We start from the raw sequence: 24,385 nt of genomic DNA, 5'->3' as shown, positions 1-24,385 counted from the left end.
TCATCAGGGAAGCACTGACATCACTTGAATTGACACCTAAAGAACAGGACTTTATTATGAGATTGTTAGAATTGAGCCTTACTAACAACTATTTTTGCTTTGATGGAAAAATCTACTTACAGAGACGCGGCGTGGCGATGGGGGCTAATGTAGCCCCCACTTTCGCCAATTTGGTCATGTCATCTCTGGAAGAGAACAAGATCTATGTGGCCCACCAGTTCCAGCATGTGCTGGTCTGGTGGCGCTACATAGACGACATATTTGTCATCTGGACAGGTGAACACAGGGAGCTCGATGAGTTTACCTCTGTCCTGAATGACGTTGATGAGACCATTAAGTTCACATGTCACAGAGATGAACACACAATGAGTTTTTTGGATGTCCAAGTAACAATAAGCGACAACAGACTTACATCCAATATTTTTGTCAAACCTACTGATTGCAATACTATTTTACAGTATAATAGTTGTCATCCAGGGAGAATGGTTCGATCGCTCCCTAAGAGCCAAATGATCAGAGCTAGGAGAATAGTGGACAATGCAGTTGACCTAGACCAAGCACTAGGCCAGATGAACAAACAGTTTAGAATGAGGGGGTACCCTAAACGATTACTCAATGAATGTATCACTAGCGTAAAGTCTATGGATCGAGATGATTTACTGAGAAGTAAGGGTAAGGACAATACACTTACACGTATGCCATTTGTGTCGACCTACACTCACTTTTCTCCAAGGATAGCACACATAATTAATAAACATTGGCCTATCATTAAAAATAGTTTTCCTGAAATTTTGGAGTTTCAGACCCCCCCTCTATTATCATATAGACGTGGAGCAAACTTACGTGACAAATTAGTTACTACAGATGTAACACAAAGAAGGACAGATACACAGACTTACCTGGGTACACGGAGTGTGGGATGCTTCCCATGTCTGGGATGCGTGACGTGCAGACATATGGAGAAGGGATCCAGCTTTGTTCACCCTACGACTAAAAGAGAATACAAAATCAAACATTACTTATCCTGTAGATCTGATCACGTCATTTATATCTTATGGTGCCCGTGCAACAAGATTTATGTGGGTGAGACCACGGGTGAATTCAGAGTCAGATTTACCCAACACAGGTACAGCATTAGGAAACAAAAAATGGACCTTCCTGTGTCAAAACATTTCACGGAGATGGGACATCAGGAGATTGAATTAAAATGTATGGTTGTGGACAAGGTTCTTTTACCTGTGAGAGGAGGTAATAGACAGCTGGCTTTACATAGACGTGAACTTGAATGGATATTTAAGACTAATGCTTTAAGCCCTTCGGGACTTAATGTAGAATATAAGACCTCACGACATATGTTGAAATAGGAGGTGACTTTTTTTCCCATTGTGCTCTTCATTTTTGCATTTCTCAGTGTAATAACTGTTTACAGTGGATTCTCTATTTATTTATTCATTTTTGTCTGTTTTACAGATCATAACATATTGGAAGGTAGCGGTCAGACTCACCACCAATTGAGGAAAGATGAACCAAGGCAGCAATTAACATCGTTACCAACTTGGATGGATAATCTTCGGTCACTGTTCACACCTAGTTCTTACACCACGAACTCTACGAGCAATTAGCGATCTAAGGGAAAGGGGCCCGGAGGGGCCACAGGACGGAAGGAGGACGCGGTACCGGACAGAACATTTAGTCCGGGGTGATGCGGTTCTCCTACCACCGTCCCAAGTACCGCCATGATCGTCTTGTATGTAGAAGTGTGGTGACTGTTCACATGACATGCAGGTAATGAGAAACGCGGGAACCATCAGCCATGAATGCAGGAGTGGCGGTACCGGGTGCCGCAATGGTCCGGGGTGATGCCACGGTGATGCAGTAGGCTGTTTGCAGTACCGTTATCCATTTCCTACCATTACAACTACCACCCCCATCGGAGTATCTGTCATGATGGGTGTCATCTTTCATGTAGTTAGCGCACGCATGCGCAGAAGTGCCAAGGTTCGTACTCTTCCCTCTACCGGTGGTGAGCCGAAGCCGCTACAAAGGAAATTATATGAACAGTTTATATGTATATATTAATTACAAACTTTTGCGATACCTCACCGCCTGGTTCAAGCGGTTTTTTAATTACACTAGAGCACTTGCATACAATTTTATGTACTTTTTTTCACTTACATTGAAGTTTAAAACTTTATTTGTTTGCTTGTCAAACCTTAGTCACGTGCACTCTCTGCACTTATCACTGTGTTGCACTAATTTAAACACCTGTATAAAGGATCTGCTGTTTTGTATTGAGTCACGCTTGAAAAAGACGACGGAGGTCGTCGAAACGTCGCTTTTGACTATTGTGTGCTGTTACACTATGCAATAAACCACGTTTGTTTTTTGCCAATCCGGAGTGCTGTGGGGATTTCTACATATATCTATCTATCTATCTATCTATCTATCTATCTATCTATCTATCTATCTATCTATCTCCTATCTATTTATCTATCTATCTATCTATCTATCTTTCTATCTAGCTGATAAGTATGGGAAGGCTTGAGATTTTTGAACAGAGGTAATTTACAAATCTATAAGTTTCTGAAACCAGTTAATTTAAAAAAATTAAAATTGCTGGAGTACCCCTTTAACTTACTTTAGCATAAGGTGTATAGATACCTGCAATTGCAACTACATGATGGTGCAGGTACAACAAGGGGGTCAAATGTGTTTGGGGCGCTTGTGAAAATGTGTCAAGGGCTAAGCAGTAGAGGGAGGGAGAGCATTCAGCATGGTAGGAGCTCTATAAAGGGACACAAGTTAGCCTCTGAGAGAGTGTGGGTGCTGCATGAGGAAGACAGCTAGGGATCAGAATGAATGTGGTGGGCCTTTGGCTTTATGACCCACAAGAGTGACCCACCTTACCCCCACTATAGCATGATCCATGCAGACCTGCAATGATTAGTGGCCGTGTGTCTCCTATCCCGGCCACAATTGTTGTGTGGCCCTAGCAGCAATGGCAAAAGGGAGGTAAAAGACTCCAAGCGCTCTGATAGGGAAAGGAAGCTGAATTGGAAGTGATACTATTGGGGCACAGGTGCAGGGCAGTTTCTAGGTCAATTTGGCAACAGGGCAAATCTTGATAAAAGTTGGGTGACCTCCATTATGCTGACTACAGGATACTGGGAAAGCTGAGTGCCCTCCATTACACACTGACTACAACAAGGATGTCACACTCAGGCCCTCCAGCTGTTGCAAGTCAGAGCTGTATATATATATATGTATATATATATATATATATATATATATATATATAGAACACCATTTATACAGCTCTCATGGTATGCTGGGAGTTGTAGTTTCTGAGAGGACAACCTATTAATAAATCAGTGTGTGCAGATTCTCCTGGTGGCTGCAACCTGCGAGTGACAACCATCAGCCCTGAAGTTCCAGCAATACATCTGTCTACAGCGGCAGTTATCAGAGGATTGTGCTACTGTATTACAACTCCCAGCATATCCTGAGGGCTGCAGACTGTCAACCTGGAGCCCTCCTTCCTCTACCAAGCGCATACTACTGGTATATATATATGGTATTACCAATAATACCAGTATACAAGGGGGAAATATTACCGCCACAACCACTACCATATTGTTACTGATTAAATCCTGTATACTAAATCCAATAAAACACAGTACCAGATTACAAGTAACAAATAACACCACTACTTACTGACTAACACCACCACATACTGACTAACACCACCACATACTGACTAATACAACCACATACTGACTAATACAACCACATACTGACTAACACAATCGCTGCTACTGAATAATCCACTGTACACAGACCAATATCACCTTATCCAGTCATATAGCGGTAGCCCTAGCTCTACACAGGTTCTAAACACCATATACATTACAGTACAGATATATTTAGTGACTCACAGGGGACATCTTCTCTGATCGGAGTTCTTCCCCTTTTCATCTCCATCCGTCCTGGGCCGTTGTGAGAACTTCTCCGAGCCACGAATCCACAGAATCTGCCAGACATACATATTAGGCTCCTCACTCTGTCATCATCCTCATCTCTCTACTAACTGCACATCTGTATTGGCACCTTTTAACCCTTGTTTAGTGGGTAGGCTGACTCATAGATGGCTCCCCCCCTGTATTCCCCCCTTATAGATGCCCCCCCCCCTGTATTCCCCCCTTATAGATGGCTCCCCCCTCTGTATTCCCCCTTTATAGATGGCTCACCCCCTGTATTCCCCCTTATAGATGTCCCCCCATGTATTACTCCTTTATAGATGTCTCCCCCCTGTATTATCCCCCTTATAGATGTCTCCCCCCTGTATTATCCCCCTCCTAGATGGCTCCCCCCTGTATTCCCCCCTTATAGATGGCTCCCCCTGTATTCCCCCCTTATAGATGGCTCCCCCTGTATTCCCCTCTTATAGATGGCTTCCCCCTATAGATGGCTCCCCCTGTATTCCCCCCTTATAGATGGCTCCCCCCTGTATCCCACTGCTGGATAAAGGTTACCACCCGTACGGGGATAACTTTTATACCAGCACCCCCTCTTGCGGTCCTTCGCTGCCCAAGCTACTGTAGCTTGTGGCACGATCCGAACATATCAGAAGCAGTAATAGAGCCCTAATATTTAGCAGCCATCGAGCGGACCCAGCGCTTCTGGATATGAAGGACCCCGTATCACACCAGGAAAACATTTTCCAGGTGATGTCCCCCACACTGGAAAACAGGAGACCCCAGAAGAAGTGTAGAGTGTGGCGTAACAGGGGGATCAGGAAGGACACCATTTTCCAGTGTGACACCTGTCCTGATCCCCCCGGCCTCTGCATACTGGATCGCTTCAAGGCGTACCACACGTCACTGGGGTTCTACATTATCTAAATTCTGTCCCTTATTCCTATTCTGATTGCCATTATGGAATCGGGAAGGAATTTTTTTCCCTGTGATGAGGCTACTGTCGTCTGCCTTAAAAGGGTTTTTTGCCTTCCTCTGGATCAAAACAGGTTGAATTTGATGGACACCTGTCATTTTCAACCTTATAGACTAATAATTGGCCTAATACCCCCCCAAAAATTTAAATTGTCCCTTTTCCCCAACTAAATAGGCATGGCCCCATTCCCATTACAGGATGCCATGATGCAATTAAAAAGCCTCTGTGCTGCCAGGACAGTAGAAACCCCCCACAAGTGACCCCATTCTGGAAACTACACCCCATAAGGAATCTAACAAGGGGTGCATGGCCCCCTGGTGACGGGCACATTTTTTCACAGCACATGTTCTACATATGTGTCCGTCACCAGTGGGGTCCATATGCTCACTGCACCCCTTGTTAGATTCCTTGAGGGGTGTAGTTTCTAGAATGGGGTCACTTGTGGGGTGTTTCTACTGTCCTGGCAGCACAGGAGCTTTGTAATTGCAGCTCCCTCACCCTGCGGCTCTCTCCTAATGCAGCTTTCCCGCTGTGAGGCTTCTTCCCCCATGCTGCTTTCTCCCTATGCCTCTTCTTCCTAAGTGAGGCTCCTACCTCTGCATCCCCATCATCCCCCTTCCTCCCCAGGAGCACTCTGTGTGGTCTTACTGCAAAGCAGAGCTGGTGTTGCAGGAGTATTACCAGGAGGTGTTTCAGGAGTATTACCAGGAGGTGTTTCAGGAGTTATTACCAGGAGGTGTTGCAGGAGTAATGCCAGGAGGTGTTGTAGGAGTATTACCAGGAGGTGTTTCAGGAGTTATTACCAGGAGGTGTTGCAGGAGTGTAACCAGGAGGTGTTGCAGGAGTAATGCCAGGAGGTGTTGCAGGAGTAATGCCAGGAGGTGTTGCAGGAGTAATGCCAGGAGGTGTTGCATGAGTATTACCAGGAGGTGTTGCATGAGTATTACCAGGAAGTGTTGCAGGAGTATTACCAGGAGGTGTTGCATGAGTATTACCAGGAAGTGTTGCAGGAATATTACCAGGAGGAGTTGCAGGAGTATTACCAGGAGGTGTTGCAGGAGTGTATCCAGGAGGTGTTTCAGGAGTTATTACCAGGAGGTGTTGCATGAGTATTACCAGGAGGTGTTTCATGAGTAATGCCAGTGAGTGTTGCAGGAGTCTTACCAGGAGGTGTTGCAGGAGTATTACCAGGAAGTGTTGCATGAGTAATGCCAGTGAGTGTTGCATGAGTAATGCCAGTAAGTGTTGCAGGAGTAATGCCAGTGAGTGTTGCAGTAGTATTACCAGGAGGTGTTGCAGGAGTATTACCAGGAGGTGTTGCACGAGTATTGCCAGGAGGTGTTGCATGAGTATTGCCAGGAGGTGTTGCAGGAGTTTTACCAGGAGGTGTTGCATGAGTATTGCCAGTGAGTGTTGCAGGAGTATTGCCAGGAGGTGTTGCAGGAGTATTACCAGAAGGTTTTGCATGAGTATTACCAGGAGGTGTTTCATGAGTAATGCCAGTGAGTGTTGCAGGAGTCTTACCAGGAGGTGTTGCAGGAGTATTACCAGGAAGTGTTGCATGAGTAATGCCAGTGAGTGTTGCATGAGTAATGCCAGTAAGTGTTGCAGGAGTAATGCCAGTGAGTGTTGCAGTAGTATTACCAGGAGGTGTTGCAGGAGTATTACCAGGAGGTGTTGCACGAGTATTGCCAAGAGGTGTTGCATGAGTATTGCCAGGAGGTGTTGCATGAGTATTACCAGGAGGTGTTGCAGGAGTATTACCAGGAGGTGTTGCATAAATATTACCAGGAAGTGTTGCAGGAGTATTACCAGGAGGTGTTGCAGGAGTATTACCAGGAGGTGTTTCAGGAGTATTACCAGGAGGTGTTTCAGGAGTATTACCAGGAGGTGTTGCAGGAGTGTAACCAGGAGGTGTTTCAGGAGTTATTACCAGGAGGTGTTGCAGGAGTGTAACCAGGAGGTGTTGCAGGAGTAATGCCAGGAGGTGTTGCATGAGTATTACCAGGAGGTGTTGCATGAGTATTACCAGGAAGTGTTGCAGGAGTATTACCAGGAGGTGTTGCATGAGTATTACCAGGAAGTGTTGCAGGAATATTACCAGGAGGAGTTGCAGGAGTATTACCAGGAGGTGTTGCAGGAGTGTAACCAGGAGGTGTTTCAGGAGTTATTACCAGGAGGTGTTGCAGGAGTGTAACAAGGAGGTGTTGCAGGAGTAATGCCAGGAGGTGTTGCAGGAGTAATGCCAGGAGGTGTTGCATGAGTATTACCAGGAGGTGTTGCATGAGTATTACCAGGAAGTGTTGCAGGAGTATTACCAGGAGGTGTTGCATGAGTATTACCAGGAAGTGTTGCAGGAATATTACCAGGAGGAGTTGCAGGAGTATTACCAGGAGGTGTTGCAGGAGTGTAACCAGGTGTTTCAGGAGTAATGCCAGGAGGTGTTGTAGGAGTATTACCAGGAGGTGTTTCAGGAGTTATTACCAGGAGGTGTTGCAGGAGTGTAACCAGTAGGTGTTGCAGGAGTAATGCCAGGAGGTGTTGCATGAGTATTACCAGGAGGTGTTGCATGAGTATTACCAGGAGGTGTTGCATGAGTATTACCAGGAAGTGTTGCAGGAGTATTACCAGGAGGTGTTGCATGAGTATTACCAGGAAGTGTTGCAGGAATGTTACCAGGAGGAGTTGCAGGAGTATTACCAGGAGGTGTTGCAGGAGTGTAACCAGGAGGTATTGCAGGAGTAATGCCAGGAGGTGTTGCAGGAGTAATGCCAGGAGGTGTTGCATGAGTATTACCAGGAGGTGTTGCATGAGTATTACCAGGAAGTGTTGCAGGAGTATTACCAGGAGGTGTTGCAGGAGTATTACCAGGAGGTGTTGCAGGAGTGTAACCAGGAGGTATTGCAAGAGTAATGCCAGGGGAGTGTTGCAGGAGTAATGCCAGGAGGTGTTGCAGGAGTAATGCCAGGAGTATTTTATAATGATTTCACTAATAACTATTGTCAGGGATTGGTCTGCTCTGTCAGAGCTGCTCACTTTTAGTTGCAGCTTCAGGTGCACAGTAAAGTCAGTCCTGTGTTTACTGTGAAATGTGGTAATGACAGCAGTGGGCAGAAAAGAAAGCTAAGTGGCTGGTACAAGCGGACCAATCAGGGAGAAGCATTGCATGATGGGAAATGTAGTTTCCTAGCCGGCGCCATCATAGATATAGTTTTAGAAAAACTTGTAATCCAGGAACGACAGCAGCTAGAAAGATGGGGGATGGCTCAAAATACTCAGGGGATTTGGTGAGTAAGGCCAGCTAGGTTTGGGAGCATTTTATTTTTTAGCTCTTGGGTAGAATACCCCTTTAATATAATTTATTGTTATTATGAAAACTAGCATGCATATAATATGACTTAGGGGCCTATTCCACGAAGTGATAATTGTCCGAATCGGGCCGATTCGGACGATTATCGCTCCGTGGATTAGAGATATCAATCAGCCGATCATCTGGGCAGCCCATAGAGGATGCTGCTGCTTTTATTCCACGGAGCGACGGCAGCAGATCGCTGCTATCAACCTGTTTGAAAGACAAACGACGCAACGATCAGCTGACATGACTTTATTTCACGGGACGATTATCGGCCCATATCGGCTGATAATCGTTCCATGGAATAGGGCCTTTAGTTGATAAGTCATAATATCATTATGACTTATCAACTAAGGCACTATTCAGATTACATTAATGGCCAAGGGTTGGCATGCATGCTGGGGAAAGTCCTAAAATACATGCTAAGCACATCTGTAGGGTGGCTGATGTCATTACAGATATATAGGTGACATTTATTTTAAAAGTTTATTAAACATTTGGTAAACATTGGTGGCAATACATTGTTTGTACGACTGCAATGTGATGTTAATATTGCTGAAAGCTTCTGTGGGCGCCCAGGAAAGTCTATTGTGTGGAATCACGGAATCATGTCTGTATTATAGCTGCTGAAGCCCCATAGCACCAGCCAGCATTAGGGTGCCTTCTGGTGAAAATATACAGACGTGTGTCATCTCCAGCATGCTCTGCAATAGATAAAGGTTGGTTACTTATCTCAGAATTGACAAATAATAGGAAAAGAAGCTCCATATCACCTTATATGTGTCCACTAGTCTCCATGTGCCCCCTTCCTTGTATGCCTTCATGTCATCGCTAGAAGCCGCGTGGCTTACCCACATGTTATCACTACTGATATGCTCTTTGAGTCGCCCACACTTGTGGTTATGTTGTGGGAATTACTGAGACCAATTAGATTGGTATTTTGTATGATCTCAACTATAGGGCGCCCCTCGCTGGTCACACATAGGATTATAGACCTTTGCACATTTTGAGCTGCTATTATATATTTGTTTGTACATCTGTGTGTATATATCTGTATTTATTACATTTTTAGTGACGTATAGTAATATGATGTATAGTAATATATTTGTAGGGTATTCTATGGATTTTTATCACATATTTTTTCGTATCAGCATTCCCGTTTTTTTCTGACATGTGGTATTTAGTATTCACTATATTGTCCGTATGTGGATCACATTTTCGCACTACACGTGTGTTGCACTTTTTTTTTGCACTTTGCACTTTATCACTTATTGTATTTTTCATCATTTTATCACTCTTTGATTGTCCGTTATTATATTTATTGTGACTCTCAGGCTTGGGTTCACTATCATGCCTTTTTATGCAAAATTTCCCTTCATCCCTCCTTTTCCTTTTATCTCCACATATATATATATATATTTTACTCATCAGCTCCTTCCCGTCAATCATGTTGTGCATTTATTATTCATTATATATTTTTATTCTATCAAGTGTGATCAGCGAGGTTATAATTATAATTTTATTTATATTTATCTCTATATAAGGTGTAGGGTTTGTGTTTCATCTATTTATTTATTTAATGATTTATTCATTCACACGTTTTCACTTATCCCCCTTCTCTTCCACCCATTGATCATGATTATTTCTATCTTTCTTTATTTAATGCATATTCACATTACTATTTATATTTGTGCTGTGATACACCATTGTACCTCACTTTTTTATTACTTTCATTTTATTTCACTTTCATTATTATTGATTATTGTGACTATTGATTATTATTCATTATTATTTATATATTTGTTTTTATATATATTTTTTTTCTATTTTATTATATGCTATTGTCTGCAATTTCATTTTGAATTAAGTTATACAAAGATTGCTCATTATTTATTTATATTGCTCATTATTTATATATATATATATATATATATATATATATATATATATATATATATATCTATAGATGGCTCATGGGTATCTTTGATATTACATTGATTTTCATTAGATTATATTATTTTGCATCGGCTATGCCAGTAGATGGCAGCACACTATTTTTATGTCTTCTTCAAAATCTGTGTGACGCGCATGCGCGTGGTTACGGCGCTTTTGCGCCCCACGTGACCGGCGCGCATTGGCGTCACGCAGGTATCACACGTGACCTGCACGTACCATGTGACCAGTTACTCGGACGTCAGCACATCACGACGCTGGCGTCGACGCCAGCTGTACCCGGAAGTAATGTTCCGGTATAGCAGGTAATCACACTCCATGTGATACGCTACATGTGTGAAGCGGGCGGGTGATTGGTTGATCTTGCAGTATCTTAGGTATTTATAGCTTGACCCTCCAACAGATAGGTACTCCTTGAAAAAGGCTACGCCGAAACGTGCGTTGGGGTGGGGGCTGCCGGTGGACACTCTGACCTGCATTACTTGTGGTATGACACTTTAGTAGCTTTACTCTTCATAGCACTTTATCTGCATGTTTACCCGATGAAACTATTTATTCATAGCGTTTTTGCATCATATTTAGCACTTTAGTCTACCATTCATTCATCTATTTATTTGTGTCCATCTGCAGCAGCCCCCTCATTGTATGTTCGTTGTTTTTAACATTCTGTCAGCCATGGTTCATTGTGTATTTATTTATCATTTTGTTATTGTATTGTAATTTTACTAATAAAATTTTTTATATATGTGATAATATATTAGAGGTTCAGTTGTTCTTTTATTGGTGCTTAGAAGCCGTGTGGGTTGTGAAGGGACAATATAACTAAGGGTATGTTCACACAGTGTATTTTTCATGAGGGGAAAGTAGGAAGAGCAGGAAGCTATCAATTTTCTCTTTAGTTGCTCCCTAGCATCCTACCTAAATTTCTCTTGCTAAGGGAAAAATGGCAGAATTGTAAATGACATGTAGTAAATGTCCATGCTACTAAACCCTTCTACATCAAGCTATAGTTGGCCTATTTGTTATCAGTTTTAAAAAGGGTTTACAGGCAAAATGTATTGTTTTCCTGTCCTCAAGAGGGGTCTGACACCCATCACCTCCACCGATCATCTGTTTGTTAGAGCTGTGCTGCTAGTGTACAAAGTGAAACAGCAGGAAGACGATAGCTCTGTCCACAGTGTAGTGGCCAAGATCAGTTACTGCAGCTCAGCTCCCATTTAAGTACTGTATATAAGAGCTCAGCTGTGTATACTAGCGGCACAGCTCTGGTAAATGGCCTATTGTGTGTGTGTGTGGGGGGGGGGGAGGTGTCAGACCCTCACTGATGTAATATTGATGACCTTTCTTGAGGATAAGCCAATAATATATTTTGCTTAAAAAAGCCCTTTAAATTATAACACTAGAATCCACTGTTCCTAAAATAAGTAGACACTAATCTACATCTTACCTTGACAACCTTTATACATTTTCCATTTTCACAGTCCCAGAGTCTTATCTGCAAAGGAAGTACAGTGGTAATAGTATAATAAATGATCCTTCTTAAAAGGGTAGTTCACAATTTTTATTTTTTTTTCAAATCAGCTGGTGCCAGAAAGTGCCAGACATTTGTAATTTACTTTCTTTCAGTACTTTTTAGCTGCTGTATGTCCTGCAGGAAGTGTTATTCTTTCCAGTGTGGAGAGCAGGAGAGGTTTTCTATAAGGATTTTCTACTGATCTGGACAGTTCCCATAATTGACAGAGGTGGCAGCAGAGAGCTCTGTGTCAGACTGTAGAGAAAACACCACTTCCTGCAAGACATACAGCAGCTGATAAGTACTGGAAGACTTGAGATTTTTTTAAATAAAAATAATTACAAATCTCTGGCACTGGCATTTGAAAGAAAATATTTTTTGGTGAACTATCCCTTTAAGACATTTTCTTAGCACCGCCAGGATTCTCTGCTTCTGGATGTGGATGCACAGCATCCCGCTCTGTGTGCGCTCAGGAATGGCTGTCAATCAATACCAAACCATGTCTGCGAGCATGCAAAACACTGGGACCTCCTGTGTTTGGTCTCTTTTTTTGAACAGAGAAAAGACCAAATATTGGCACGGATGGAGCATAGACTGCAGTTTTACAGGAAGGGAGACACCTAGTGGCCATATGTATAACGCTGATTTAAACAAAGAAAACGTAAAAAATAAAAAGTATTTTATAAAACTGCTTGCAATCACAAATTCTGTTCATTTCTTTAAAAAAAAAAAAAATTTGAGGCCTTTATATAGGAGGTTCCCTGGCAGCATAATTCCCTGGCCACACTGCATATATTTTTCAGGAACAATGTGAAGAACATGATGAGGAGATTAGGGTGTTGACTTGGCCTCCAAATTCCCTAGATGTCAAGCATTTGTGGGATGTGTTAAAGAACAAGTCTGATCCATGGAGGCCCCAAAACTTACAGGGTCTAAAGTATCTCCTGATAACATCCTTTACAGATCTTGCAGTATCCATGACCTGAATAAGGTAGCAGAGAGGCTGTGTTGCCTCTTACTGCTGCCAGTCAATGCATAAATGTAAAAAATAAATAAATTACATTTTATTACCAAGTAATATAACTTTTTCAAATGTAAATGTAAACAAATAAATTGCCGGAGTACTTCTTTAAAGGTAAATGTCATCAGTATATAACTAGGCAGATTACCTTAAGAGTCAAGCAAAGCCAGACAAATGTCCAAGATTGGCCATAAAGGAAGACAGAACAGCGGCCATATTACGGTAGTTGTCCAAAAATTTGCTGACTGTGTAGCCAGAAATACTAATATTGAATCATAATAAACACACATAAAAATTAACACACATAATAATCTTACCATCTTGTCAAGTCCCGTGGAGGCCAGAAGGATCCCGTCACGAGAGAAGGTCAAGGTTCTTATCCAGTCCTCGTGACCTTTCAGATGGAAGATGATAGCACCAGTGCGTGGGTTCCACACTATTATTGTTTTGTCCCATGATCCAGAAGCCTAAGGAAATAACAAAAAATCTTAAGTATTATTGAAGTATTGATCCAGAAAATCCACTTAAACAAAAACAGACTGCCTTAAAGGGACAGCGCTCGCCTAATTCAAAGCTGCTCATTTTTAGCTACATAAAGGAGTTTTCTGGCACTTTAATACTGATGATCTACACACCAGTCACAGCTCCATGTAACTGGCAGTGGCCGTGTCCAGTATTACAACATAGCTTCAAGTGAAAGGTATGGAACTCCAATCCCATGCATTAAGGCATTAGTTAGTCCTAACAAAGCGTAATAATCTGCTGTGACCGTGAAACCAAAGCAAACAAGCAAGCACAAGATGCATCAGCAATCGTCCATTTCGGTGTAGCCCACACCATACCCATTAGTAACCCAATGAGTTCGCTGTCTGACTCTTGTACTTCTATTAATATTTTTATCTGCTGAAACTTCTATTGTCCTAAAGATCAAATCATGGATAAATGAAGCCCAGAATCTAGAAACAATCAGTATGCAGGAAACCATCTTACCAGCATCCCAGAAACAGAAAAGCACAAACAGCTGACATTCCCCTTGTGTCTGTTCAGAACAATCTCGGGCTCATCCTTATTCACACTCCATACCTTGACAGTATATGACCAGTTCCCTGTGGCCTATAAACAACATCAAAGGGGAATTAGTGCAGCTTTTTGCATTATATTGTCATTATTATAGTCTTTTCACACAACTGACAGCTGCATACATTGTGTAGTGGCTATGCTGTGTTACTGCAGCTCATCTTTGATTGATGTGAAAGATAGCTGAGCTGCAGTTACCTAGCACAGCCACCACACAATGTACGGCGCTGTCTATTTCCAGCTCCATTCACTGTGTACAGGGGCGTAGCTAATGTCTCCTGGGCCCTGGTGCGAGAGGCCAACTTGGGCCCCCCCCCCTCCTTTCACGACCAAGTGATGCTATTGGTGTGTGTGTGTGTGTATATATATATATATATATATATATATATATATATATATATATATATATACACACACACACACACACCAAGACAGATATTACCTATTACTAACCAAATCCTGTATCCTGAGACCAATATTACCAGTAATACCAGTATATAGGAAGGAAACATTACCGCCACACCACAACCACTACCATCACCACCATATTGTTACTGACCAAATCCAGTATACTAAATCACCTCATCCAGTCATATAGAGGTGGCCCCAGCTCTACACAGGCTCTATACACCATATACATTACAGTGCAGTTATATCAGGTGACTCACAGGGGACGTCTTTTCTGATCAGAGTTCTTTCCTTTTCATCTTCTCCATCCGCCCTGGGCCATTATGAGAACTTCTCCGAGCCACGAATCCACAGAATCTGCCAGACAGACATATTAGGCTCCTCACTCTGGCACCATCCTCATCTCTATACACACTGCACATCTGTATTGGCCCCTTTACACCCTCATTTAGTGGGTAGCCCTGACTCTATGTGACCCCCTAATAATATATGCCCCCCTCTGTGTATTCCCTCTCCCCCTATGTTACCCCCCCAAATAGATGGCCCCCTCTACCCCCTCCCTTATAGATGGCCCCCTCTACCCCCTCCCTTATAGATGGCCCCCTCTACCCCCTCCCTTATAGATGGCCCCCTCTCTCCTCACCCTCCCTTATGGATGGTCCCCTCTCCCCCCACCCTCCCTTATAGATGGCCCCCTCTCCCCCACCTTGCCTTATAGATGGCCCCCTCTCCCCCCACCCTCCCTTATAGATGGCCCCCTCTCCCCCACCCTCCCTTATAGATGGTCCCCTTCCCCCCGCTCCCTTATAGATGGTCCCCTTTCCCCCCCCCTCCCTTATAGATGGTCCCCTTTCCCCCCCCCTTAATAGATGGTCCCTCTTTCCCCCCATCCTCATAGATGGCCCCCTCTTTCTCCCCATCCTCATAGATGGCCCCATCTTTCCCCCCACCCTCATAGATGGCCCCTCTTTCCCCCCACCTTCATAGATGGCTCCTCTTTCCCCCCACCCTCATAGATGCCCCCCCTCCTTCCCCCCACCCTCATAGATGCCCCCCTCTTCCCCTCCACCCTCATAGATGCCACCCTCCTTCCCCCACCCTCATAGATGGCCCCCTCCTCCCCCCCACCCTCATAGATGCCCCCTCCTTCCCCCCACCCTCATAGATGCCCCCCTTCCCCCCCACCCTCATAGATGGCCCCCTCTTTCCCCCCCCCCACCCTCATAGATGGCCCCCTCTTTCCCCCCCCACCCTCATAGATGGCCCCCTCTTCCCCCCCACCCTCATAGATTGCCCCCTCTTTCCCTCCCACCCTCATAGATGCCCCCTCTTTCCCCCACCCTCATAGATGCCCCCCCTTTCCCCCACCCTCATAAATGCCCCCCTCTTTCCCCCCCACTCATAGATGCCCCCTCTTTCCCCCCACCCTCATAGATGCCCCCCTCCTTCCCCCCACCCTCATAGATTCTCCCCTCCTTCCCCCCACCCTCATAGATGCCCCCCTCTTTCCCCCCACCCTCATAGATGCCCCCCCTCTTTCCCCCCACCCTCATAGATGCCCCCCTCTTTCCCCCCACCCTCATAGATGCCCCCCTCTTTCCCCCCACCCTCATAGATGCCCCCCTCTTTCCCCCCACCCTGCAGGCTGATAAAAAACAAAACAAAACTTAACTCACCTGACAACGCGCTCCCACGTTGATCCTTTCTCCTCCTGGTCTGTTCCTGGCTGCTGCGCGGCTGCCGGGGGTGTCACGTCTTATCCCCGGCAGCGCTCGCATCCCAGAACTCCCTGCGCGCCGGAACCGGAAGTCAGGGCCCAAGGCGCGCAGGGAGATCTGGGATGCACGCGCTGCCGGGGGTAAGACGCGACAGACAGGGTAAGACGCGGGAAGACGGAGCCAGACTCTTGTGACCGCAAGCAAAACAATGCTTGCGGTCACAAGAGTGATTGATCGGGAGGGCCTCGCGGGTCCCCCTTGTGGCGACCGCGGTAGCTACGCCACTGACTGTGTATATGGGAGTCGTGCCAGCTAATTGCAAGGGTGCTGGGTGTCAGCACCCACTAATCGAATTTTCTTTGCCATCTTTTGAAAAGTCCTGACAATACTGGAGTCCATGAGAATATTGACTGTTTTTTTCTTCTTCCAAAAGTAGTGCCTCTGTTGCTCAAGTGCAATAATATAATAATAATAATAATAATATTTGTAATGTTACTTAAGCTGTATTATGGTTCTTTGTACACATCTCCCATGGGCGACTATGGGCCTACCCTATGCCTCTATAAGCTTCTGATTTTTATACAATGATATGTACATTTAAGTAAAGTTTTGTGACACTTATTGTTGCCATTTATTCAGTTGAATGACAATAAATGAAAATATTCCTCCTTATAATCCTTAGGCTATGTTCACATTACGTAAGAGACTGGCTGTTCTGCAGTAACGGCCAGAACTCTCATAGCACACAATGAAGCAAGCGGCCAGGACCGCTCGCTTCATTGTGTGAACTGACAGGTCTTTCTGCGGCCGCAATTCACTGAATTGCGGCTGCAGAAAACTGACATGTCAGTTCTTTGTGGTGCCGCATAGGATCCCGGCCGGAGCGTATACGATGTGTATACGCTCCGGCCGGGATCCCATAGAAGAATAGGCAGTGTTGCCGATGGCAACAACAGCCGTACTTTTACGTTGTGTGAACATAGCCTTACTTTGTATATTGTATTTCTAATAGTACTGTACTTACAAAGAGAGACCCATCTGTTGAGAAGGCACTACACAGGGTGGCATCTTGATGTCCAGTATACGTCTTAAATCGCTGACCGGTCTGTTAAATAGATAATTTACATAGTAAATCTAGAATAATTTTAGTGGTGGGTATAGTCCACTTTTTCAGGTGAGATATAGTTCACCACTCTTGTCCTAAGTTTGGGTGTGGGTTTTGCAGCACAGTTCCATTGAAGTGAATGGAGCTGATTTGTAATACCACACACAACCTGAGGACAGGGGTGGTGTTGTAGCTGTGCTTCTGGACATGTTATCAATGTTTGATCCTTGAAAGTCCTATTGAAATTTCCACTAAACATTAATAGGGTCCATTGGGCAATATTGGTACCTATTGTAAGACAAATCTGCCACTGCATTGGGGTTTCTGTTCTGAACACCAATGTGAACAGAGCCTTACCCCAGTTCTAGAGCAGAATTGCAATTGTACAAAATGAGAGTATTTTCTCACAGTAGGCATCCTACCTGCACTTCCCACAAGATGATCATATGATCCCATCCCGCGGACAGTAAACGCGTTCCATCTGGACTGAAACTTACAGTTTCTACACATTTGGAATGACCTAAAAGGAAGTCAGTTGATGAGAGAGGTGGTTGAAACATCTCTATGGTGGTAGTGGTGGTTAATATAGCACATAAAGAGGCAGCGCCAGGCTCTATTGGTGGGATGAGCGTCATCATGTTTGCATGTCCTTTTGGCATGTATTCTGGTGGTGTATCTCTGTCCCTTAATTATATAGGAGCCTACGAGCAACCTATGACACAGTGTGGTGTATAAATTGCATATCTTGGGGGTTTACGATTAATGTACATAGGTATATAATACATAACATATTGTAATATATAATGTATTGATTTTAGAGCCTAAGCTGGGTTCATTGATATTAAATACAAACAGATATGAATTTCTAATATTCTCATCTCCTCTAAAACTTGAAATTTTATTCTTGTTACTTATTCATATCACTCTTGTGAAAAAAAAAAAAAAAAAAGTTTTCACATAGAAATCGCTTTCTGAATTGTGGGGCTCTCAACCCGTGCCTTATATATAGCATACCAGTCAGCACATGAAGACAGTCGGCAGTCTCCACCCTCCATATTCGCACAGTGCTGTCATGTGATGAGCTGGCAAACAGGGAGCCATCCGGGGAGAAGCAGCATGACTTTACTGGTCCTATAGAGAGTCACAGGGGAAGGAGACAGATACAATTTTGCATATAGGAAATAAATGTTAATAGAAAATATACACACCAGCCAGACCACTGCTTTTAGAGCAGACCAGTGGTTGGTTACCTAGACTACAACAATGGGAGGGAAAAAGCGGCCTTATCAAAAGAAGGAGGCTAGTTTGCTAAATAAAGGTATTTGCAAAATATTTAACTTAAATTCTAAATAACGATGGTGGTTGAGACGGGAATCCTCATAGGAGAAATCCTTTTAGGGGTGTTCCTAATGATGAGGAGAGAGATGATGAGGAATGGAGAGGCGGTGCAGGCCTAGGGCACAGACACTCTGGGCCAAAAGTCACTACTACTTAGCTTGACTACTTAGACCAGAATAAGATTTACATGAATAGTTAAAAACTTCTCCTGGAACTTTCCCCACAAAACTTTGTATTAATCTGCTCAGTTCCACCTGATGCCTGCAGATTGGGCTGTATTTTCAACATGAGAGGTTCCCTTTAAAGCGAATGTACCATCAGGTACATTTGTTTTAATATAACCCATGCATAGAATGGCGCCAGGGATGCCGGTGCGTTTTTTGAACCGCGGCCCGGTTCCCATGTACACTGTTCTATCCACGGGTACCGGTCAGGGGCTGAGGCACTGTAGGCGGGCCGGCCCACCCCCAGTGGGAGGAAATCCCCTCCCCTTTATGACGCTGCTCCATTAGAATTAGGACAAATGCAGAAATGCTGAAAGTGGCCTAAAGGACATGGGCCATGTATCTTGCCTATTTGTTATTATAAAGGTACTGAGCCTCTCCCTGCAAAGTCTGCTCGCCCTAGGACCATGCTATACACACAAGTCTGCTAGCCCTAGGACCATGCTATACACACAAGTCTACTAGCTCTAGGGCCATGCTATACACACAAGTCTGCTAGCCCTAGGACCATGCCATACACACAAGTCTGCTAGCCCTAGGACCATGCTATACACACAAGTCTACTAGCTCTAGGCCCATGCTATACACACAAGTCGGCTAGCCCTAGGACCATGCTATACACACAAGTCTACTAGCCCTAGGGCCATGCTATACACACAAGTCTGCTAGCCCTAGGACCATGCCATACACACAAGTCTGCTAGCCCTAGGACCATACTATACACACAAGTCGGCTAGCCCTAGGACCATGCCATACACACAAGTCTGCTAGCCCTAGGACCATGCTATACACACAAGTCTACTAGCTCTAGGCCCATGCTATACACACAAGTCTGCTAGCCCTAGGACCATGCTATACACACAAGTCTACTAGCTCTAGGCCCATGCTATACACACAAGTCGGCTAGCCCTAGGACCATGCTATACACACAAGTCTACTAGCTCTAGGGCCATGCTATACACACAAGTCTGCTTGCCCTAGGACCATGCTATACACACAAGTCTGCTATCCCGAGGACCATGCTATACACACAAGTCTGCTAGCCCTAGGACCATGCTATACACACAAGTCTGCTAGCCCTAGGACCATGCTATACACACGTCTGCTAGCCCTAGGACCATGCAATACACACGTCTGCTAGCCCTAGGACCATGCTATACACACAAGTCTGCTAGCCCTAGGACCATGCTATACACACAAGTCTGCTAGCCCTAGGACCATGCTATACACACAAGTCTGCTATCCCTAGGACCATGCTATATTCACAAGTCTTCTAGCTCTAGGAATATGCTGTACACAAGATTCTGCTAGCTCTAGATACATGTTATACACATGAGTCTGCAAGCCCCAGGAATATACTATATACACAAGAGTCTGCTAGCCCTAGAAATATACTATACACAAGATTCTGCTAGCTCTAGGTATATGCTGTACACATAGCTTTAGTAGCTCTAGGAATATGCTATATACACGAGTCTGCTATCCCTAATAACCTGCTACAGGGCACTTACCTTTGTGTCCTTTCACTTTATGCTTCAATAACCCACTCTTTGCATCCCACACATGGATTCGACTGTCATCAGAACAAGTGAGGAGAAGCTGATAGTCTGGAGAAAGAGCACAGCAATTCACCTGCAAAAAGCACATTAAATGAAGATATCCTGCCCTTAAAATTAAGATTTGGTATTTCCTATTGCTTTATCATATTGCCTTTTGCCATTTAGAGCAACCAATATTCTGGCTATAGAGTTACAGGTTCACAGGTAAGGTGGAAAATTTGGAAGAATTTTTTTTAAATGTTGCCGTTATTTAAATTAACTTTTGACATGTTGCCAGACGTATATCAAAAGTTATTGACTACAGTGGGTCTCACTGTGCTCCGCTCCAACTCTTCCGCTTTATTATTAAGCTAAAGATTCAGATCTGATTAACAGCTGGAGAGAAACGCACACTGTCTTACTTTCCCCTGGCTGTATCTCAGGATCACAGCGCGAGACCTACTGCGATCAATGAATAGCATTTACTGTACCTGATGATGTAAATAAATGCTTGTAATCTGCTTATACTATGAATGCTGTTGGAATACTCTCTTGAAGTCTGCATGCCTACATTCAGAAGTGTGAGCTTCCCGGCATGCATCCAACCTATACAGTTTGACCAGATTAAACCCTTGGTGGGCTATTCTTTGGTGCTGTTGACTTCACTCTTTTTCGGAATGTTAAAAGTTATTTAAAATGATAGTAAGAAGGGGTTGTTTAACCCTTCCCTTCGTATGAATGTATCAGCACATCTGTTAGATGACACAGGCACAGAAGTAGTGCCCAGGCCATGCCATCTGCAGCAGGTCCTGGCATCCACCAGCCGGGCACCCACCGCAACAGTTGGGACTGGAGTTATGTTTCTGATCCTGGCAGTTAACCCTATAGATACTGCGGTCAATGCGAAATCTTCTTCTGCTCAACTTCAGGGCTCCGTGATGGTCAAGAAGACCCTAAGGCAGAGTCTAATACACTATATAAGGCAGGTATAATACACTGCAGAGCAGTGTAGCGTACTGCAGTGTATTATCTTTGTGATCACACAATTACACAGTGAAGTACCCTAATGTGACAATAATATATTAAATGAAGTAAAATGGAGATATCCGCTTCTGAAGCCCATCGCACGTGCTGCTGCTCCATTCATTCTCTATGGGCGTCGGACTCATCTCCGCTCTAGTGGGGGGTCGGGCGGCCTTGACCCTGGCATGGGGGGTGACAGGTTCCCTTTAAGGCCAAAGTGATTAAGATTGCACAAACTGGGTCTCTCCATGGGCCATGTGCATCTTTACGTCTTCAATGTCACTGGCTCCATTCTACACATAACCCCCATTGCCATGATTTGTGATTGTCCCAGCAGTTAGAACCTTAGGGATTAGACACATACAACTTATGATGTGGATAGGGAATAAATGTATACCTTGGGACAACCAAGCCTTTTAAGACGTTTAAATTAAATATATCGCCGAAAAACCTCTTAAGATTTTTCTAGGTTAAATTTACTGACGTAGCCCCATTATGAGCTCCAGCAATTGCCAGGTAGTTGTGGCAGGAATACGTTTAGGAGGAAATAAAAAAATTAATCCGCTTGCAAATCATGACAAATTACCATATTGTGTTACATCCCATAGGATATCACTTGCCTTTCCCCATTCAGCGGTGAATACAGAGCTCCTTGTTCTTTGCCAAATGTATACAATAAAATTCCATTATGGTTTTTCCTTATTTTCTCTGTACATGGATGCTGATTGCGAATACCTTTTACATGGAAATACTCTTTCAGTTAATTTGGGTGGATGATTACTTACGTATGTCCCAATAAAGTTAATTAACACCATAATAACCCAGCATGCAATTTTGAAAATGGCCAATGATTTCAGGAGCTTTATTATGTCTAATGATAGCAAATGGCCCCCAGGGTGGGATCTCCAATAATCTAGTCTGACATGGGTGGACATACTTTTCTTAGTATGGAGATTATGTCACAAGCTGGCCGTACTCCAAGAAAACTCTTAAAAGCAATTGATAGTTTGAGCTGCAGACCCTTAAGATTGATGTAATGAGCAGGTGAATATACTTCTGGTATATACACAGATCCATCTGTGCTGACATTATTGCCAAAAATTAGCAGATCAATTGTGGGTTTGAATAGCTGACCCCAGGTGGATACTAAATGGCAGATTGGTTCTATGTAGTAACATGAAAATTTTACTTGAATATTCCTCAAATTGGATAACGGGATTGGACAAAGGTTGGTGAATCCGGACTAAAGAAGCTGGTATGATGATCAGTTGGAGATGCTGGTTTGTCTAACCCCAGAGATCTGTTATTACTGTATTGGGTTGGATCTGCCAGGGTGGCTCTTCATTGTGTCGCACATGGTGGTCTGAAGTGATGAACCCTTCTGAATGATAGGGTTCTCATAGGGCTTAGGGACATGGTTTTTTGTGATGTCTCTAAAAAATGGCATTTTCATGACATAGTATAATTTATAAAAAAAAAAAAACCTCTCTGGATTATATATATGTTGTCATTGCTAGACCCATTCTAGGTCCATTTAAAGAATTACTGTTATTTATCAAACTTTTAACCTCAAAGACAACATTTTAGAAAAAATCCAGCATGTCAAAAGTAATTGATCACAGCTGATCTCACTGCTGAGACCCACTGTGGTCAGAAGGAGAGAGTGCGGCAGCAGCAACATCGCCATTCACTCCCCAGCCATATTTCTATAACAGCCAATTCCCACAATGTAAGTCTATAAGATAACATTGAATTAGTGGATGGCACTACTTCCGCACACTCTCTCCATGGCTATATCTCCGAACCACAGTGGGTCTCAGCAGTGAGATCTACTCTGATCAACAGCGTTTGACCTGCCTAATGACATGTTAAAAGTGATTTTTCATGACAGGCTCTCTTTAAAGTATGTTCAGATGTTGGGGATGTGTTGCAGATTGTCAATGCGGATTCTACAGCTGACATCTGTAACAATTTACAGTACAATACAAAAGTAAAAGAAATATGCATATAATGGGGGAGAATTATCAAACATGGTGTAAAGTGAAACTGGCTCAGTTGCCCCTAGCAACCAATCAGATTCCACCTTTCATTTTCCAAATAGTCTGTGAGGAATGAAAAGTGGAATCTGATTGGTTGCTAGGGGCATCTGAACCAGTTTCACTTTCACTTTTCACTTTACACCCCCATATAGTATGCATATACTCTGCAAAATATCCACAGCATACTAGATCTGCATGCATGCTCATTCTCATTCTGAAATGCACTGATTTTAATACATAGAGTTAAATTTGCCTCAAATCAGAAGCAAAATCTGCAATAAAATCATAATATTACATACATGTAACATAGATCCTACAAGGCTACTTTTTTTTTTCATATCCATCATATAGGTCATAAAGCAAGGTGCAAATGGGTCTAAATACTGTACATAGTTTTTAGTCTGTATTTGGTGACATTGTTACTAACCTCTCCTTTATGCCTCTCAAAATATTTTACTGACGTTTTTGCAAAGTATTTTGATGGGTTCTTCCACATCTCGGCCCGGGTTGCGTCAGGTTCTGGTATTTAGCTAGGCCTTGTTGTATAAAGAAAGCTTTTCTGTTGCCACAGTAACAAATAGCTGAATGGTGGGCAGGACCAGGGCTGTTTACATTCCTCTACAGCCGCTGAGCTTTGTAGCCCAGACCTTCATCACACAATCTCCTCTCCTTCTGAGGTGCAGCCTGGAAGATCCTGTGGTGGTGACCACTGTAGAAATGGAAAGGCCGGAAAACTTCTTACAAAGTTGTATTGTGTCATGGTGAATATTCCTAAATGGTTCTTTGCCGCGGATACGCCATCAGTGTCAATTCTTGGAAGAAGAACAGGTTATTCAGGATTAGAAAAAACACAGCTACTTTCCTTCAGAAATAGCACCAAACCTGTTCTTAATCTGTGTGTGGTATTTTATGTTGCTTAAAGGAGAAGTCCGGCGAAATTTTTTTGCGGTTTGCACTGTTATGTGTGAACACTATGAAGCAGGATAATTTCCATTTTAAAGGACAAGTCCAGCCAAAAATTTTATTAAAGTATTGTATTGCCCCCCCCCCCCAAAAAAAAAACAAACAAAACAAATTACCAATATATACTTATTACAGGAAATGCTTATAAAGTGCTTTTTTCCAT

General features: G+C 43.5%; 2 protein-coding genes across 5 annotated transcripts in view; both read right to left on the bottom strand.

Annotated features, from left to right (window-relative positions):
- RPL35 (ribosomal protein L35) overlaps window positions 1–24,385 on the bottom strand; it is a 446,139-nt gene that overhangs the window by 43,823 nt on the left and 377,931 nt on the right. The window lies entirely within an intron of this gene.
- On the bottom strand, window positions 8,819–24,066 carry WDR38 (WD repeat domain 38). 4 transcript variants are annotated; one of them, XM_069986077.1, is made up of 9 exons: window positions 23,687–24,062; window positions 20,171–20,291; window positions 18,112–18,228; window positions 17,520–17,617; window positions 17,017–17,097; window positions 13,780–13,902; window positions 13,107–13,256; window positions 11,703–11,750; window positions 8,819–9,006 (listed from the first exon to the last, which is right to left on the bottom strand). In XM_069986077.1, the coding sequence occupies exons 1-9, from the start codon at window positions 23,753–23,755 to the stop codon at window positions 8,920–8,922; spliced, it is 894 nt and encodes a 297-aa protein (XP_069842178.1). In that variant the 5' UTR covers window positions 23,756–24,062; the 3' UTR covers window positions 8,819–8,919. The 4 variants fall into 4 exon arrangements, with proteins under 4 accessions (XP_069842178.1, XP_069842181.1, XP_069842180.1 ...); XM_069986080.1 differs by lacking the exon at window positions 13,780–13,902 and having other exon boundaries at window positions 23,687–24,066; XM_069986079.1 differs by lacking the exon at window positions 17,017–17,097 and having other exon boundaries at window positions 23,687–24,065.

This window comes from Dendropsophus ebraccatus, chromosome 10, assembly GCF_027789765.1.
Source record: "Dendropsophus ebraccatus isolate aDenEbr1 chromosome 10, aDenEbr1.pat, whole genome shotgun sequence".
Taxonomy (NCBI): Eukaryota; Metazoa; Chordata; class Amphibia; order Anura; family Hylidae; genus Dendropsophus; species Dendropsophus ebraccatus.
This window is presented reverse-complemented; position numbering and strand designations above follow the sequence as displayed.

Bases quoted from the DNA above. Each gene is read 5' to 3' on its own strand.
- WDR38 (XM_069986077.1), bottom strand. From the start codon at position 23,755: ATGTGGAAGAACCCATCAAAATACTTTGCAAAAACGTCAGTAAAATAT. The intron at 18,229-20,170 runs GTAAGTGCCCTG...GACTCTCTATAG, and splicing joins TAAAGTGAAAGGACACAAAG to GACCAGTAAAGTCATGCTGC. The intron at 17,618-18,111 runs GTATGCTATATA...ACTTCCTTTTAG, and splicing joins CTGTCTTCATGTGCTGACTG to GTCATTCCAAATGTGTAGAA.